The sequence below is a fragment of the Colius striatus genome, chromosome 4 (genome assembly GCF_028858725.1).
Source record: "Colius striatus isolate bColStr4 chromosome 4, bColStr4.1.hap1, whole genome shotgun sequence".
In the NCBI taxonomy this organism is placed as follows: domain Eukaryota; kingdom Metazoa; phylum Chordata; class Aves; order Coliiformes; family Coliidae; genus Colius; species Colius striatus.
In genome coordinates, this window is record NC_084762.1 from 96,311,353 (window position 1) to 96,328,984 (window position 17,632).

Genomic DNA, 17,632 nt, shown 5'->3' on the forward strand with positions numbered 1-17,632 from the left:
GTTGGTGCAGCTTTCCTCATCCCATCTCCATCCCATCTCTATCCCGTCTCCATCCCATCTCCATCCCATCCCATCTCCATCCCATCCCATCCCATCCCATCCCATCCCATCCCATCTCCATCTCCATCTCCATCTCCATCTCCATCCCATCCCATCCCCATCCCATCCCATCCCATCCCATCCCATCCCATCCCATCCCATCTCCATCTCCATCTCCATCTCCATCCCATCCCATCTCCATCCCATCCCATCCCATCCCATCCCATCCCATCCCATCCCATCTCCATCTCCATCTCCATCTCCATCCCATCCCATCTCCATCCCATCCCATCCCATCCCATCCCATCCCATCCCATCCCATCCCATCTCCATCTCCATCTCCATCTCCATCCCATCCCATCTCCATCCCATCCCATCCCATCCCATCCCATCCCATCCCATCCCATCCCATCCCATCCTATCTCCATCCCATCTCCATTGCATTCCATCTCCATCCCATCTCCATCCCATCTCATCCCCATTCCATCCCGTCCCATCCCCATTCCATCCCATCTCCATCCCATCTCCATCCCATCTCCATCTCCATCTCCATCTCCATCCCATCCCATCCCATCCCATCCCATCTCCATCCCATCTCCATTGCATTCCATCTCCATCCCATCTCCATCCCGTCCCATCCCCATTCCATCCCATCTCCATCTCATCCCCATCTCCATCCCATCTCATCTCCATCTCCATCCCATCTCCATTGCATTCCATCTCCATCCCATCTCCATCTCCATCCCATCCCATCCCATCCCATCCCATCCCATCCCATCCCATCCCATCCCATCCCATCCCATCCCCATTCTACCCCATTCTATCCCATCCCATCCCATCCCATCTCCATCCCATCCCATCCCCATTCTACCCCATCCCATCTCCAACCCATCCCATCTCCATCCCATCCCGTCCCATCCCATCCCATCCCATCCCCATTCTACCCCATCCCATCTCCAACCCATCCCATCTCCATCCCATCCCGTCCCATCCCCATCCCATCCCATCCCATCCCATCTCATCCCATCCGGAGCAGCACGAGTGGCTGAGCTGGGTTTCCCCCTTGCCCTGGGTTTGCTCTTACCCTGGGTGGGTTGGCCAGGGGAGGCAGGGGAAGGTGTGTATCCCACAGGGATTGAGAATGCAGCCTGCAAGCCCACCCTGCCTCTTCTCTTTGCCCAGGTATGACTCTCTGACGGGGGTGCCATCCCACCAGCGGGCACTGGCCTTCGAGAAGGGCAGCGTCCTGTTCAACCTGGGAGCGCTGCACACCCAGATCGGGGCTCGGCAGGACCGTGCCTCCCTGCCAGGCCTCAACCAGGCCATTGATGCCTTTCAGAAGGCAGCTGGTATGTGGCTTTCCCCCTCCCCTGGCTCCCCAGCATTGCAGGGAAGTGCATAGAAAAAAGGGATGTCCCAAGCTCCTGGCACCCACCATCCAGATACTTGGAAATGTTAAGCATATCTCCCTGCAGTCTCCTCCTCTCCAGACTAAACAGCCCCAGGTCCTGCAGCCTTTCCTCACAAGGAAGATGCTCCAAGCGTAAAATGGTTTAGGTTGGGGAAAAAACCTTTAAGATCATGGAGTCCAACCCCTCTCCTCACAGTGCCACAGCCAGCAATGACCCACAGCCCTCAGCAGCTCAGCCCCATGGCTTGGGGATCCCTCCAGGGCTGGGCACTCCCCCAGCTCCCTGGGCAGCCTGGCACAGGGGCTGACACCCCTATCAGAGAAAAGCTCTTCTCAGTATCCAATTTAAACCTCCCTGGTGCAACTTGAGCCCCTTCCCTCTTGTCCTACCAATTGTTACTGGGGAGAAGAGACCCCACCTCACTCCAGCCTCCTGTGAGGGAGCTGCAGAGAGCTCCTGTGTGCCTTCAGGCTCCCCTTCTCCAGGCTCAACACCCCCATTCCCTCAGCTGCTCCTCACAGCACTTGTGCTCCAGCCCTTTCCCCAGCTCTGGCCCCACTGCAGCCCCTCAGTGTCCCTGTGGCAGGGAGTGAGGGGCCCAGCACTGAGCACAGCCCTGGAGCTGCAGCCCCTCAGTGTCCCTGTGGCAGGGAGTGAGGGGCCCAGCACTGAGCACAGCCCTGGAGCTGCAGCCCCTCAGTGTCCCTGTGGCAGGGAGTGAGGGGCCCAGCACTGAGCACAGCCCTGGAGCTGCAGCCCCTCAGTGTCCCTGTGGCAGGGAGTGAGGGGCCCAGCACTGAGCACAGCCCTGGAGCTGCAGCCTCCCCAGGGCCCAGCACAGGGGGACAATCCCTGCCCTGGGGCTGCTGCAACCCCACTGCTGAGCCCAGCCAGGCTGCCACTGGCCTTCTTGCCACCCTGGGCACGCTGCTGACTCACATTCACCTTTTCCCTCTTTCAGGTGCCTTTAATTACTTGAAGGAGAACTTCTCCAATGCCCCCAGCCTGGATATGAGTGCTGCCTCCCTGCACATGCTGGTGCAGCTGATGGTTGCCCAGGTGCAGGAGTGTGTCTTTGAGAAGACGACCTTGCTGCGTGCCCAGCACGACTTCCTCGCCAGGCTGCAGCTCGCCCAGGAGGCAGCAAGGGTGAGCACCTCAGGGACTTGGTGGGGTTGTCACCACTGGAGAGGTTCCTGTGGCCAGCAGGACCCTGCAGGAGCAGTCATAGAACCACAGAATCATTTGGGTTAAGCTCATTATGTCCAACCCCTCACCTCCCAGTGCCACCATAACCCCCCTGCAGAAGCAGCTCCCACCTACATCAGGTCACACAGCAACGTGTCCAGGTGGGTCTTGAAGACCTCATCATCCTAAAGATGTTGTATCTCATTCATATCAGAGTGCACACACAAGTGCTCCCACAGACATTGCAGCTGCTGGAGGTGGCCGTGCTTGACATCCAGCATGCTACAAACTCCCAGCCCTAGAGCTTTATGCAACCAGCTCTGACTCTTTATAGATACACAGAATCATGTGGGTTGGAAAAGAGCTTGGAGGTCATCAAGTCTCAGCCCTCCCCTCACAGAGCCACAGCCACCACTGAGCCACAGCCCTAAGGCTTTGGGAGCCCTCCAGGGCTGGGCACTGCCCCAGCTCCCTGGGCAGCCTGGCACAGGGGCTCACACCCTCTCAGGGAAACAGTTCTGCCTCAGCTCCAGCCTCAACCTCCCCTGGGGCAACTTGAGCTCATTGTCCTCACATTCTTTGCTGGGGACAAGAGACCAACCCCCACCTCACCACATCCTCCTGTGAGGGAGCTGCAGAGAGTGCTCCTGTCTGCCCTCAGCCTCCTCTTCTCCAGGCTCAACACTCAGGGGCTCACAACCCTCTCAGGGAAACAGTTCTGCCTCAGCTTCAACCTCAACCTCCCATGGAGCAATTTGAGCCCCTTTCCTCTTGCCCTGTCATTCATTAACTAGAGTGAGGAGCTTAACCCCCACCTCACTACAAGCCAGGGAGTTGCAGAGAGTGATCACTCCTGGATGTCCCAACCTCTCACCCCATGGCTTAGCAGCTTGTCTCTTGATGCCCCACAGGTTGAAGAAGTCTACTCTCTGGTGCACCAGACCATGAGGCAGCCCCATGTGAAGGATTACGTTCCCTTCTCTTGGACCACCATGGTCCACGTCAAGTCGGAGCATTTCCAAGCCCTCTCCCACTACTTTGCTGCTGTTGCCCTCTGCGACTGCCCCCGTGAGTGTTACAGCTCAGAGGCAGCTGCCTGCTCAGCCAAGGGCTGTCTCCAGGGGTGGAGTGGTTGATTTGGAAGGGTTGGGCAGAAAGGAGCTGAAGGGAGTGATGCACAGGGGTAGATGGGTAGGAAACATCAAGGTTTTGGGAATGCCCTGAGCTGGTGATCTGGCTTGTTGGCTCAGTTTCCATGCACAGGGCAGATCCCCCAGATTTGCAAAGTCCTTCCAAGAGAAGGAAAAAGGTTGGGAAAAACCTTTAAGATCATGGAGTCCAAGGTAGTCAGCTCACAGTGCCACAGCCACCACTGAGCCCTCAGCACCTCAGCCCCAGGGCTTTGGGATCCCTCCAGGGCTGGGCACTCCCCCAGCTCCCTGGGCAGCCTGGCACAGGGCTGACACCCCTCTCAGGGAAACAGTTCTGCCTCAGCTCCAGTCTAAACATCCCCTGATGCTGTCTCCTTTGAATCTGGGTGGGTGAGTGGGGGATTCAGCTGCCTGCTGACCACACAGAGTCACAGAGTCTCAAGGGTTGGAAGGGACCTGGAAAGCTCACCCAGTGCAACCCCCCTGCCAGAGCAGCAGCACCTAGAGCAGGGCACACAGGGACTCATCCAGCTGGGTTGGGATGTCTCCAGAGAAGGAGCCTCCACAGCCCATCTGGGCAGCCCCTGCCAGTGCTCCCTCACCTCAGCAGGGAACAAATCCTTCCTTGTGTTGCTTTGGAGCCTCTTCTGTTGCAGCTTGTGCCCGTTGCCCCTTGTCCTGTCATTGCCCATCCCTGAGCACAGCCTGGCTCCAGCCTCCCCACACCCACCCTTTGTGGTACCCTCAGCCTGGCATCCCTCAGAGGCACCTCACTCCATGTGTTGAACCATTTGGGGGCTTCAATCAATCCAAACACCCTCCCCACACTCCAACCCAGCATCCATCCCTAGACAAACCAATCTGAGCTACTCCAATTGTTATCCTTATGGCCAAGTGCCCTGAGCAGGGTGCTGAGGTGCTGGCAGCAGGGTGGGTGAGCTTGTTCCAGAGCTGTGCTGACGTGGCTCTGTGAAACCAGCTGGGATGTGAACGTGGGATGTGCCCTGTGATCTCCATCTGCGCCCTCACAAGCTCAGTGACCCCCTGTGCTGTTTGCTGGGGTGGCTGAGGATGGGGCTGGCAGATTTCTTGGGGAGGATGGGTTGCCAAACAAGCAGCTCTGTGCTGGTGCCTTGGATGGCTGCCAGCCTGTGCCCAGTGTCCTCCCCCCGCAGGCAGCAGCCGGCCTTGTGCCATGTGGGCGTTGCAGGAGCAGCATTTGAGCAAGAGGAGCTGCTGGGGCACACAGGGGAGGGAGATGCATTCTGAGGAGGAAAGGCTGTGGGACCTGGGGCTGTTGAGCCTGGAGAAAGCTGAGGAGGGATCTCATTAACACAAGTGTTTGTCAGGAAGATGGGGCTGCACTGCTTTCTGTTGTCTCAAGTGTGTGCTGGAGCACTTCATGTAAGCGAATACTCCTTTGGTGCTGAGGGGAGGGAGCCCTGGCCCAGGCTGCCCAGGGAGGGTGTGGAGGCTCCTGCTCAGGAGGTTTCCAACCCCAGCTGGACACGTTCCTGTGCCCCCTGAGCCAGGGGCAGCTGCTGGAGCAGGGGCTGGGGCTGCAGCAGCTCTGCAGGGCCCTTCCAGCCCCCACCACTCTGGGATTCTGTGAGGTGCTGTGGGCATGGAGCAGCTTGAAGACAGAAATGCCAGAGGGTGATGATGGAAGTGGCTTGACAGGGTGTCCTAAGGGACTGGGCAAACCTTTCCCCTAACATTGAAGGCTGTTTGCCTGTGCTGGTAACATTAGGTGCTGAGGGAAACACAAACTTGCAGGAGAAGCCTAATTTGGGTGTTTGGGGTTGGTTATCTCAGCACACTGCTGAGATCTCTGTGCCCACCCAACTGCCTCTCCCTCACCTTCCTTGTTCACAACAACAAACCTCTTTGCTCCCATAACCAGCTGGCAATAAACTGCAGGTTAAACCTCCTGGGGATGCTGGCAGGGAGAGGCCTGGCACAGGGACAGCCAACCCTGGAGCTGCCAGTCCCCAGCCAAAGTCATCAGGCTTTGGGATCTTCCATTTGGAGCAGCAAATCCTCAGAGAGCTCCCTGGAACTCTCTGGGCTTGCTTCTCATCACACTCTGTGCCCAGAGAAGGGCACTGCCATGCAACACTGAGCTCCCTGTGAGCCAAGGGGCGCTGGGAACAGCTTTAGCTGCAAGTAAAGGTGTAAAAGTCACACATCCAGATGCCAGTGTGGTGCTTGAAGTGCCCATGAAAGCTGTATCCACCTCAGTTCCTCCACTGAGAGAACCCCTTGGTTGCACTGGGAGCTCTCTGCCCATGCCAGGGTCCCAGGCACAGCAAGAAGGGCTCAGCTCCCCAGTGACACTTTGATGTGCCCTGCCTTTGTGCTTTAGTTGTTGTCTGAGCCACTTAACCTCCAGGTGGGGAAAACCCAGGGCTCTTGACTTGCAGTCCTGCAATGCAGGCTGAAGCAAAGGAAGAAAGGAGGCAAAAGAGCAACATACTTGTGCTGTGCACAGGACAAAATCCTGCCCTGAAGGTGCCAACCCATCCCTCTCCATCAGCCATGTCTCAGTGGTGGCTGCAGGCAGCTGCTGCTGGAGGTACCAGAGGAACAAGAGCGTGGATGTGGCTCTCTGGTCCCCTTGTCCCCAGCACCATGGGGGTCCAGGTGGCTGACCAGCACCCTGACTTCTCTCTTAAGCCCATTCCCACTTGATCTATTCACCCAGCACCGTCAGATGCTGAGCTGCCAGAGCAGGGGAAGGCTTTCATCCAGTTCCACACCACAATGCCAGAGGGCCCATCGCTCCGTGTCCTGCTGCAGGACCCTGAGGAGAGGAGGAAGCTGGGTAAGTGCATCCCTTGGGAACAAAGCCACCAGTGGAGTCCAGTGCTGGGCTGCCCAGCTCAGGAGAGACAGGGCAGTGCTGCAGAGAGGCCAGTGCAGGGCTGCCAAGGTGCTGAGGGGCTGCAACGTGTGTGTGAGGAGCAAAGGCTGCAGCCCTGGGGCTGCTCAGCCTGGGGAAGAGAAGCCTGAGCTCAGGGGCACCTCATTGATCAGTCCCTAAAGGGTGGGTGTCAGGAGGATGAGGTGACACTCTTTGTGTCTCAGCAGTGGCAGGACAAGGAGGGATGGACAAAAGTTCCACATAGACCCAAGGAGCAAGTCCTTTGGTGGGGAGGGGAGGGAGCCCTGGCCCAGGCTGCCCAGGGAGGGTGTGGAGGCTCCTGCTCAAGGTTCCCAACCCCAGCTGGACACGTTGCTGTGCCCCCTGAGCCAGGGGAAGCTGCTGGAGCAGGGGCTGGGGCTGCAGCAGCTCTGCAGCTCCCTTCCCACCCCCACCATGCTGTGAAAGCCTTCAGTTCTTGTGACAAAACAAGGGGTCAGTCAGCCCCATCATGACCCTACTCACATAGGCCTGGTCTCCATGGTGTGTGATGAGCTTTTGGGGGTTCCTCTCCATGCAAAGACACCTTTCTGGGGCTTTCCTTGAAAAGAGCCTCTCCTGGAGAGGCATGAAAGCATCATGGCTCCTTAGGGCTGTGAGGACCAGCTCACTGTGCTTCACCAACCTTTCCAGCTGAGGCAGGTAACACTGAGCCAGGTAACATCACCCCACACAGCAGGGAGAAGTCTGTAGGGACACAGAGATCCCAGAAGCTCCTTGGTTTGAGCTTGCTGCTGACTTATGTTAATGAGAAGAAGACACAGCAGATGCCAGGGGGTGGCTTTTTTAGCTGCATGGGAAGGCTTGTGAGACAAGAGCTTCCTCCCAGGCAGATTTTCAGCTTCAGAGTGTTGCTTGTTCAGCTGAAGTCATGTTTTGGCAGCCCCTCCCCAAGCAACCTCAGCACCCTCCTTTTGCTTCCCCCCTCATTGCACACGTGACAAAGGAGATGGAGCCACCAAAACCCTTCTGGCTGCTTAAATGAAAAGCCCTTCTGGAGACTCTTTAAATGAACCCCAAAGCCAGAGCATGATGGGAACAGCACCCCAACACCCTCAGCTGCTGTCAGCTGGTTTCCCAGTTCAGCCCAGCTTTGCCTGCTCTTCTTGGGGTGAAGGGACTCTGCTCAGCATCTGCTGGTGAAAGGAGGAGGGTGCAGGTGCCACCTTCAGCTGTGGCTTTGGTTTACAGGAAGGAACTTGCAGCATGAAAACCATCACCCTCCAGAGATATTTCCCTCCCCCTTCCCTTGTCTCCTGGTTCTTTTTTATGAGACATGGGGGATTCCATCCCCTTCAACAGAGTGGAGCCAACAGCTTGCACAGATTCCCACGCTCAAGCTCTGCTCTCAAGGAGCTGGTCAGTAAAACACCTGCAGCTTGGCTAAAACACCATCAAAGCACTGTACCACGACTTGGAGGGAATCATTCCCTCTTGTTTCCCCACCAGCATTTCCTCAGCTGGAGGTGGGAAAGGGCTGGGACAAAGCTGAGCTCTTCAGGCCACGCTGGCTGCTGCCTTCAAGAGGTTTTTAGAGCCAACTCCAAGCCTTCTGTTGCCACCGTGTGTCCTGGGAGTGGAAATGCAACAGGCACACGTGTTTCTGTGATGCGTGTGTGTGCGTGTGCATATCTAGAGAGCTTTTTTTTCGGGTAGCTTGCCGTTGGAAGCTTTTCCCTGGGCTGCAGCCTCTCGCAAGGATGATGTTTGCTTTGATACCCGTGGGCCACCGGGATCTGGCCTCTTCTGGCCAGCTTTCGGCCTCTCCTTTATCCCGAGGGTGGAAAGGGGCTGAAGGCAAGTTGAGAGCAGCCAAACAAGAGCAGATGCTGAAGAGGATGGCAAGCAGGAGCAGCAAAGGCAGGGAGGAGGCTTTGCTTAGCCTGGCAAACGGGGACACGTGTTGGAGCTTCGGGAAGACGCGGAGCTGTGGCCAGGACGGGGCTGCGGCGTCCTCCCTGTCCCCCCAGCCCCGTGGGACACAAGGTGATGGAGAGGAGTTAATTAGCAGCCAGGAGATTGAGGTTGAGTGTGAGGAGAGACTTTGAAGGGGAGGAATGGGGGGGTGGGGTTGGAATGTGGCAGCAGCTCCTTCACCGAGGAGGTTGTTCGGGAACATCAGCCGCAGGGGGAGGGTGGGAGGGTGGAGAGTGGGAGGAAGGGGAGTGAAGTAGGTCACCCTTCAAGGTCCCATCTCAGGGGTTCAAGCTGTCAGCTGGGACCTACCCCATTTCCCAGCCAGCTGGGCTGTCCCTGAGTCACACAGCCGTGGGCAGCCGAGGGAGACAGCACAGAGGGAACAGCGGCGCGTTGAGGGGCTGCTCCTCCTCCTCACCTCTCTGCTCCCTTTTGCTGCAGGCAAAGCTCACCTGAAGAAAGCCATCATGAAGCACGAAGAGGCCATGAGGATCCATGGCTTGTGCAAGATCCTGAGGAAGATGGACATCCTGCAGGAGGTCCTGTCCTTCGCCCACAAACGCTCCCTCGGCAAGTACTCCGAGATCGACCACGAGGAGGATTTCTTTGAGACTGGAGAGGCTCCAGACATTCACCGTGAGTGGGGCTTGCTTTTGCTTGGAGCTGCAGCTGGGGAAGGGCTTGGTGCAAGGTTGCAACAGGGTAGGCAAAGTCCCAAGGGGAGTTCTGGGGGCAGAGCAGAGCTGTGGTGGGAGGAACATCACAGGCGGGGGAAAGGCTCTGGGTTGCACGTCTGAGCAGATCCTGGCTCTTCTGGCTCACACCATCCCCTCTCAGGGGGCATGATGTAAAGGCAGCAGCCTGACCTCAGCTTATGTGCTTTTCTCTCCCCACCACCAGCCAAAACACAGCAGAAAGCAGAGATAAAACCCCCCAACTTCTCCCAGGTGAAGGTGACCGACCTCTTCCACAGGCTGGTACGTACAGCTGCAAGGATGGAGCAGACATCTCCTCCTTCTCCATCTCCTCCTCCTCTTCCTTTGCATGCTCTGCCTGCCTGGTTTCCTTCCTCTTCCCTTGCATGCTCTGCTTGCCTGGTTTCCTCCCTCCCTGTAGCCTCTTCTCCCTCTCCCTGGCAGCTTTCCAAGGAGGCTGAGCTGGCTCCTTGCAGGCAGGGACCTGTGCAGGAGGAGGGCTGGGAGGGTGCAGATCTGCCTCTGAGAGACCTTAAATGGGTCAAGAAGCTCCTCTGGTGCACAGGGGATGAGGCACAGGCATTTTGGGTGAGCTTTACCCAAGGAGGACCTGCAGAGACCCTTTAGAGGAAGCTTTTACAGGGGTAGGATGGTACCAGCTGGGAGGCACCAGGAGAACCCCACCAAGTCTTTCTCCTTGAGGCTTACAGAGTCTTTGGGAGCAGGGCTGAGCTTTGGGGCTTCTGTGGGACCTGACTGTTCTGTCCCCATCCTACAGGCACCCCAAAGGGCCTCTAGGGAGAGGTTAGGCATCTCTGCTTTTGGGGGGGTGTGTGTGTCTTGCTCCTGTGGGAACAGAAAAGTAGGAAACAGAGAGGAAATTAGGAAAGCTGAGGGGAAAGGATCTGACCCTGAGGAGATACCTGTCCCACTGCCTCCCTCCCTCAGAGTCAGGCAGCAGTGACACACCTCAACCCCCCTCCAGCCCTTCTTGGCTGATGGTTTGCTTTTCCTGAAGGGAGGAATTCAGGAGCCAGCTCTGCTTTCTGTTTCTTCTGCCACCAGGATTATAGTGTCTAAACTGATGGCAGCTCCCTGTCTGTGCTGAGCCACCTCCATGCCAGGAGCACACCAGCTCCAAGGAGGTTGTCCAGACCTATGCTCTGGGCTGAGGGATAGGACCACACACCTCCTGAGGTCCTTCCCAACCCCCATGAGACTGCTGCTGCTCATAGAGCCAACATCTGACATGGGTTTTTCAGCTGGATAATGCATAAATCTCCTTTCTGGGGGGCATGAGGGAGGGTGAGACAGAGGGGCAAAACCTCACATCCTTAAAGAAACACTAAAGGCTTTCTTGCTCTGCCTCCTCCCCATCAGCATGGCTGCACATCCCCAGGCCTCTTGCACCAAAAGATGAACCCTCTGTTTCTGTTTCCCCCTCCTTTAGGGCCCTCTGTCAGTGTTCTCAGCCAAAAACAAGTGGTACCCAGCAAGGAGAGTGCACCTGAGGAGAGGAGAGAATGGCTTTGGGTTCACTCTGAGAGGAGACTCCCCCGTCCTCATCGCTGGTGTCATCCCTGGGGGCTGTGCTGCTGTGAGTACCCCAGGCTCCTGCTCTTCCCCCTGGGGAGGGTGAAGCTCAGCTCTTCAGGGCTTGTTTTGAGGGGTTTGAGGTCTTAACACTCAGTTAATCACTGAGTTAGTGTGCTGAGGTGGAGGCTCATGGCTGCCAGTCTCAGCCTGAGGCCTGCAGCTGGGTGTCCTAAAAGGATTCAGGTTTCTTTACTTGGTTTTGGGCTTTGTTTTTAACAGAGTCAAAAAGATAGGGAGCTTAGCTCAGGTTTTGCCCCTCTGACAAGCACCCAGCTCTCTTCTCCCCCACTTTGGGCCATGGCAGTGGATGGAATGATGTGGCAAGACTGAAACATGAGGGATCTCAGTGCAAACTCACTCTTGGGGCTTTCTGATGTAGTTAAGCAGAGCACGAGGTCATAGGATGGTAAGGGTTGGAAGGGACCTTTAGAGATCATCTAGTCCAACCCCCCTGCAGAAGCAGGTCAAGATGATGCACATTTGGACTTAAACAGGATTGTACTAACCTGGAAGAGAAAGAAGAGAAGAAGGGGAAGCTGAGGTTAGTCACTGACTTGATGTGACTGTGGGAAGAGGGGGATGTGACTGTGAGATGTAACCACAGTGAGGGGTTCCTTGAATTGGTCAAGAAGTGGGACAGAAGGATGAGACAGGGCTAGGGGAATAAACAACACAGCTTCAAGGAGTAAGCAAGAAGACTTTGGCTTGGTTAGTTAGAAGAGGGTGACCTGGCAGAAGCTGTGGCTGATTTCTCTAAAAGCACTGGAGATAACCAGAAGGATGGGAGAAGGATGGTTTGGGATGAACGTGGTAAGTGACATAAAGGAGTGAACACACACTGTCCAGAGAGGTCACAGAGAAGTTGGAGTCATGTAAGAAACATAAGGGAAAACTATTGGAGTGTTTGAGTGAGGGAGCCCTGGCCCAGGCTGCCCAGGGAGGGTGTGGAGGCTCCTTCCTTGGAGGGCTTCAAGCCCCAGCTGGCCACGTTCCTGTGTGAGCTGCTCTAGGTGGGAGCTGCTTCTGCAGGGGGGTTGCACTGGATGAGCTCTGAAGGTCCCTTCCAACCCCCACCATGCTGTGGCTCTATGAAAGCTGGAGGTGGAGGGTGGGACCCCGACCCTCCCTGTGGCCTGTACCTCTGCAGGATTGTGACCTATGAGTGGGCTGGATACTGAGCAGACCCTGTGCAGTGACATCCACGAGCATCTCCTCTCTCCCCCTGCAGGAAGCTGGCCTGAAGGAGGGAGATTACATCATCTCAGTGAATGGGAAGGACTGCAAGTGGTCCAAGCACGCCGAGGTTGTGCAGCTGCTGAAGAGCACAGGGCAGGAGGGTGTGGAGATTGGGGTGATAACCCTGCAGGGCTGCGAAGGACCCCGAGCTGTAAGTCACATCCCAAGCCTTGGCTGGGAGGCTGCAGAGAGAGGTGTGATGGTTTAACCCTGGCTGGGTGCCAGAAGCCTTCTAAATTGTTCCATCACTCCCCTTCCTCAACTGGACAGAGAAATACAACAGGGCTCATGAGTGGAGATAAGGAGAGGTCACTCAGCAATGACCATCATGGGCAAAACACACTCAGCTGGGGGGAGAAAAGGTTTGGTTTGTGAACAAACAGTCAAAAGTGGGAAATGAGAGGTACAAACTGAATCTTAAACCCCCTCCTTCTCCCCAGGGCTCTCCCTCCTCCCCCCCAGCAGCAGAGGGGATGGGGTCAGTTCATCACAGATGGACTTTGCTGCTGCTTCCTCTCAGGGAGAGGCCTCCTCACCCTTCCCTGCTGCACTGTGGGTCTCTCCCATGGGAGATATTCCTCCAGGAACTGCCCCAGCGTGGATCCTTCCCCTGGGCTGCAGCTCTTCACCCCCTGCCCCAATATGAGTCTCACCCGTGGGGCAAACAGTCCCTCAGGAACGAGCTGCTCAGTGCTGGGTCCATCCCAGAGCTGACTGGCCCTGACCCTGTTACATACAGGGAAAGCTTCCAGCAGCTTGTTTTAAAAGAACCTCCCCCCTGTAGCCTCTCTGCTCCCCAAAACCTGCCCACTCAATCCCACCACAGAGGTTCCCCAGTGCCTCCCTGCCAGGCTGGAGCCTCGGGCTGAGCTCTCTGCCTTCACACCCCTCTCCCACTTCCCTCCCAGGCAGACAAGAAGGCATCAGCCATGTCCACAGGCAGTGGGATGCTGAAGAGCAACAAGGAGAACAGCAGGAAGAGCCTGATGAACGGCAAAGGTGCCAGCACCCTGCTGGTCTGGAGCAAGAAGAGCAAGAGGAGCAAGAAGAGCAGCTACGGCATCCCCTTCACCGCCGTGGGAGACAACGAGGCCATGTACTGAGGCGACTGCTGGCAGAACAAGGTCGTGTCCCACCAGCTCTGGGGTTGGCTACCTGGGACTCCCTGAGGGCAAGCACTGGTGGCCAGTCCAGGCTGCACTGGACCCTCCTCACCCTGGGAACACAGCCCTGGCCGGATCCTCTCCGAAGGGCTGCAGGACGCACGGTGCCGACCTCCTCCATCCCCCAGCCCCTGTGTTACACCACCCTCAGCTACACAACGTGGGCAAACACTTGCTTTAGTCTTTCACCTTTCTGTTTCTTTGCTCTTTAAGGGTTGGGGGGAGCTTCAGGATAAAGGAGGGACTGGTTTGTGTCTTCTACTCCAGGCGAGGAGCTGCCAAACCAAACCCCAGCCGTTCAAGCAAAAGCTGAAACCTGTAGTGTCCCCAAGGCTTCTTCTGCAAGGTACAAAGTGGCCAGTGCTGCCACCACTCCCCAGGAGCTGAATCATTCAGCAGCTCCAGCTGGAGGTCACCTTCCACCCCTCTTTAATGAGGAAGGGGGGGATTTTGGGCATCATGCTGACCCCATCGTGGAGCACTGTGCCGTGTGTCCCTGCCACGCTCCCTCTGAGGGATGTCCCAGTGACATGGGTTGAACTTTGGATGACTTGGACTCATTTGTTGGTTTTTTTAGTACTTTTGGGGTTGTTGTTTGGTTTTTAACAGCCAGCCAGGTGATGCCAGCAAACACAGCCCAGCTGCACAGCCTGCTTCTTCAGAAGCAAAGGGAAAGGCTGGACGTGCAGTCCTTGGTGTTCCTTTAATCAGTAGAGGTGGATTGCCCTAAATATGTGAGTAGATTAATAGCTAAGAGCCTCCAGGGCTTTGGTTTTGTGGTTCTTTTCTTGGTATGAGATTAAAATCCTCCAGATTATTAAAGTACTACATTTCTGCTGGTGTTGGATCTTGCACATGATGCTGATCCCCCAGCACCATGCTGGCAGCACTGGGAGCAGGGCTGGGCTGATGGAGACCTGCCACTTGGAAACTGTCCTGGAAACACCACAAGGCTCTGAAGACAGAATCCCAGCATGATGGGGTTTGGGAGGGAGCTGCAGAGCTGCCCCAGCCCCAGCCCCTGCTCCAGCAGCTTCCCCTGGCTCAGGGGCACAGCAACGTGTCCAGCTGGGGTTGGAAACCTCCTGAGCAGGAGCCTCCACACCCTCCCTGGGCAGCCTGGGCCAGGGCTCCCTCCCCTCAGCACCAAAGCACTTGCTCCTTGGGTCTATGTGGAACTGGTTGGGGTCCAGCTTTTGTCCATCACCCCTTGTCCTGGCACTGGTGACAACACAACAAAGTGTCACCTCAACCTCCTGACACCCACCCTTCCAATACTTGTGTCAGTGAGATCCCACTGAGCTCAGGCTTCTGTTCTCCAGACTAAACAGCCCCAGGTCCCACAGCCTTTCCTCACAAGGAAGATGCACTGGTGAGGACACAAAAAGTCACCTCATCCTCCTGACACCCACCTTTTAGGTACTTACAAGTGTTGCTGAGGTGCCCCTGAGCTCAGGCTTCTCTTCCCCAGGCTGAGCAGCCCCAGGGCTGCAGCCTTTGCTCCTCACACACATGTTGCAGCCCCTCAGCACCTTGGCAGCCCTGCACTGGCCTCTCTGCAGCACTGCCCTGTCTCTCCTGAGCTGGGCAGCCCAGCACTGGCCACAGGACTCCAGCTGAGCCTCAGCAGCTCTGGCAGAGCAGAGGGACAGTACAACCTCCCTGGCCCTGCTGCCCACACTCTCCTCAATGCCCCCAGGCTGCCATTGGCTTCTTGCCCACGATGCTGCTCATGGGGAGCTGCTGCCCCCCAGCACTGCCAGGTCCCTCTCCTGGAGCTGCTCCCCAGCAGGTGCCCCCCAGCCTGTGCTGGTGCTGGGCTGGTTCCTCCCCAGGGCAGGACTTTCCCTGCCCCTCAGCAGGTTCCTCTGTGCCCAACTCTCAGCCTGCCCAGCTCTCCCTGACAGGCAGCTCAGTCTCTGGTGCATCAGCCCCCTGGTTTTAGTGAAGGAGAATGAAAGGAGGGTTTCAAGCTGTGTGTTACTGACCAAGAAGCTTCTCTGTAGACCAAGACATCATCAGGGTGGGATTAAGGGTCTGGTTGCCATCTGCCACAGTCTGTTTTCCTACATAATCCCATCAGCTGCTTGGCACAGAGGAAGTTGCTAAGGAAAAGAGGGTAAATTCTTCCCAGGAAAGGCCCCTTTGCCATTAAAACATCCCAGCAACATCTTCTCCCTCACCCCTCAGCATCCTAAAGGTGTTGCCACCACCACTGGAGGTGAATTCCTTCAGAAGGGAAGAGACATGCCCCTGCATCCCCCACCTCCTCCACTGCCCTTGCCACAGGGGCTGTGTCCTGTACCAGTGGGATCCTTTCCCTGATGATGCTGGGTTGGTTTTTCTCTGTGCTGTTGTTGGGTTTGGGTTTGGTTGCAGTTTGTACTTGCATGGATTAAAAAAGCAGTGACTGGAAGCTGCTCAGTGACACATCTCTGTGATGGGTGCTGGGGAATGAGCCCAGCACTGAGCTTGCAAAGGTTGGTCTGGGGGTTCATTGCAACCTAAATCTGTTTGGGAGTGATCTTTTGGCTCTTGTACAGCACCATCCAAGGCAAACTGAGCTCCTAAGCATTGAGATCAGCCCTTGGTTGAGCCATCATCTCCATCCCCAGGGTTGGCCAGTGGGTGCTGGTGGCTTTACCTCGAGTTGTTCCATGCAAGTGGAGTTTCTTTCATGCTCTTAGATTGTGGAGGCTTCTGTGGAGGTTTCCATCCTCACCTGGGACATGTTCCTGTGCCCCCTGATTGAAGGGGACCTGCTTGAGCAGGGGCTGGGGCTGGAGGAGCTCTGAAGGTCCATTCCAACCTCTGCCATTGTATGGTTCTAGGCAGTAACAAAGGAGGTGAGGAGTGGGGCTCAGGATGGATCCCACAGGGGCTCTTCCCCTGGAAAGAGAAAGGGAAACAGTTCCATAAAGTCCTCTTTGCTTCACACAACTTGTTCTTGGAAGAGCAAGTGGGAAGGGAAGGGAAGGGAAGGGAAGGGAAGGGAAGGGAAGGGAAGGGAAGGGAAGGGAAGGGAAGGGAAGGGAAGGGAAGGGAAGGGAAGGGAAGGGAAGGGAAGGGAAGGGAAGGGAAGGGAAGGGAAGGGAAGGGAAGGGATCACTCGTGCTGAGGAGCTCACTGGTAGCTGGGAAACAGCAAATCCTTGACACAGGAGCAGCCATGCTCATGGGGATGCTGCATTCCCTTCTGTTGCACTGCACCCCACCTCTCTGCCCTCTTGGGAGGACAGCCAAGCCCCCCATGGCTGGGAGGATGGGCCATGGCCATTGCTCAGGGACAGTGCAGCCCAGTGAACCCCACAGGAGATGAAGGGACAGGGTAATTCAGAGACACAGAGGTGGGTTTAAACCCCTTTGGATGGGAAGGAGCCAGGGGCAATGCTTTCCAAATGGGGTTAATATCTACAAGGGATGGTGAGGAGTCTCCTTGTCTCCCAGGGGCAGCCTGAGCCCCTTTCCTCTTGGCCTGTCACTTGGAGAAGAGAACAACCCCCACCTCACCAGAGCCTCTCATCAGGGAGTTGCCCAGAGGGATCCTGTCTCTCCTCAGCCTCCTCCACATCCAGCAAGCTCAGATGTGATTGTCAGCTCCATCAGCAAGAGCCTGCTGCTCCCTGTGTCCTCACTGGATCTCTCCATGCTTGTCTTCTCCATCTGGACCAGGGGATGAAGGGATCCTGTAAGATACAAGGGAGACAAGGGTAGAAAGCACAAGAACCAATGACTTTATGGTAACCAAGTACTTGAGGCCTCTCCAACCTCTGTCCCTGTAGGGGGAAGCTCCAGGGGAGTTCAGAAGCTGAGGCCATGTGCCATGCTCCTCAATCTTGGCATCCTGGGCTGGGGACAGCTCTTAGTGAGCATCTTGTGGCCAGAAAAGAGGTGCAAAGGGAGTTTGTTTTGCTCCCTTGTTGATATCAAGGGCCCATGGGACAGAAACCAGTGGTGCCCAGCATCCTGCAAACCCCCATCAGCAAACCCTCAGGGGTTCAGCCCCATTCTCTGCCTTTGAGGTTGAATTTGCCTCCTCTCAGAGCTTCACACTGAAGATCTGACCCATAGCTCAGCCCTTGCAGCATGGTTAGAAGAGGGGATTGGTTCTCCTCTCTATTGAGTTCTCTTGATGGAAGAGGAGAAGGTAGCTGTGGTGTCAGGGACTCCTCATGCCTCACAGAGTGTTCTCACTGCTGGGTTTGCAGTTCCTCAGTGGGATCAGAGCCTTCAGCAGCACCTGGTGCTGCCTTCAAACAGTCCTGGGCCAAGGGCTCAGTGGGGTCAGCTCAAGGGAGGTTGTGCTGCCCCTC

At 56.4% G+C, this 17,632-nt stretch overlaps 1 protein-coding gene across 3 annotated transcripts in view; it reads left to right on the top strand.

The window, feature by feature from the left end:
* Nucleotides 1-14,178, top strand: part of RHPN1 (rhophilin Rho GTPase binding protein 1) — a 36,536-nt gene extending 22,358 nt beyond the window's left edge. For all 3 annotated transcript variants that reach the window (XM_061995241.1, XM_061995242.1, XM_061995243.1), the window contains exons 7-15: nucleotides 1,222-1,388; nucleotides 2,413-2,600; nucleotides 3,551-3,707; nucleotides 6,495-6,614; nucleotides 9,072-9,266; nucleotides 9,531-9,607; nucleotides 10,776-10,922; nucleotides 12,150-12,308; nucleotides 13,066-14,178. In XM_061995241.1, coding sequence (XP_061851225.1) covers nucleotides 1,222-1,388; nucleotides 2,413-2,600; nucleotides 3,551-3,707; nucleotides 6,495-6,614; nucleotides 9,072-9,266; nucleotides 9,531-9,607; nucleotides 10,776-10,922; nucleotides 12,150-12,308; nucleotides 13,066-13,260 — 1,405 coding nt within the window. In that variant the 3' untranslated portion in view covers nucleotides 13,261-14,178. The remainder of the gene's footprint in view (nucleotides 1-1,221; nucleotides 1,389-2,412; nucleotides 2,601-3,550; nucleotides 3,708-6,494; nucleotides 6,615-9,071; nucleotides 9,267-9,530; nucleotides 9,608-10,775; nucleotides 10,923-12,149; nucleotides 12,309-13,065) is intronic.
* The last annotated feature ends 3,454 nt before the right edge of the window (nucleotides 14,179-17,632 follow it).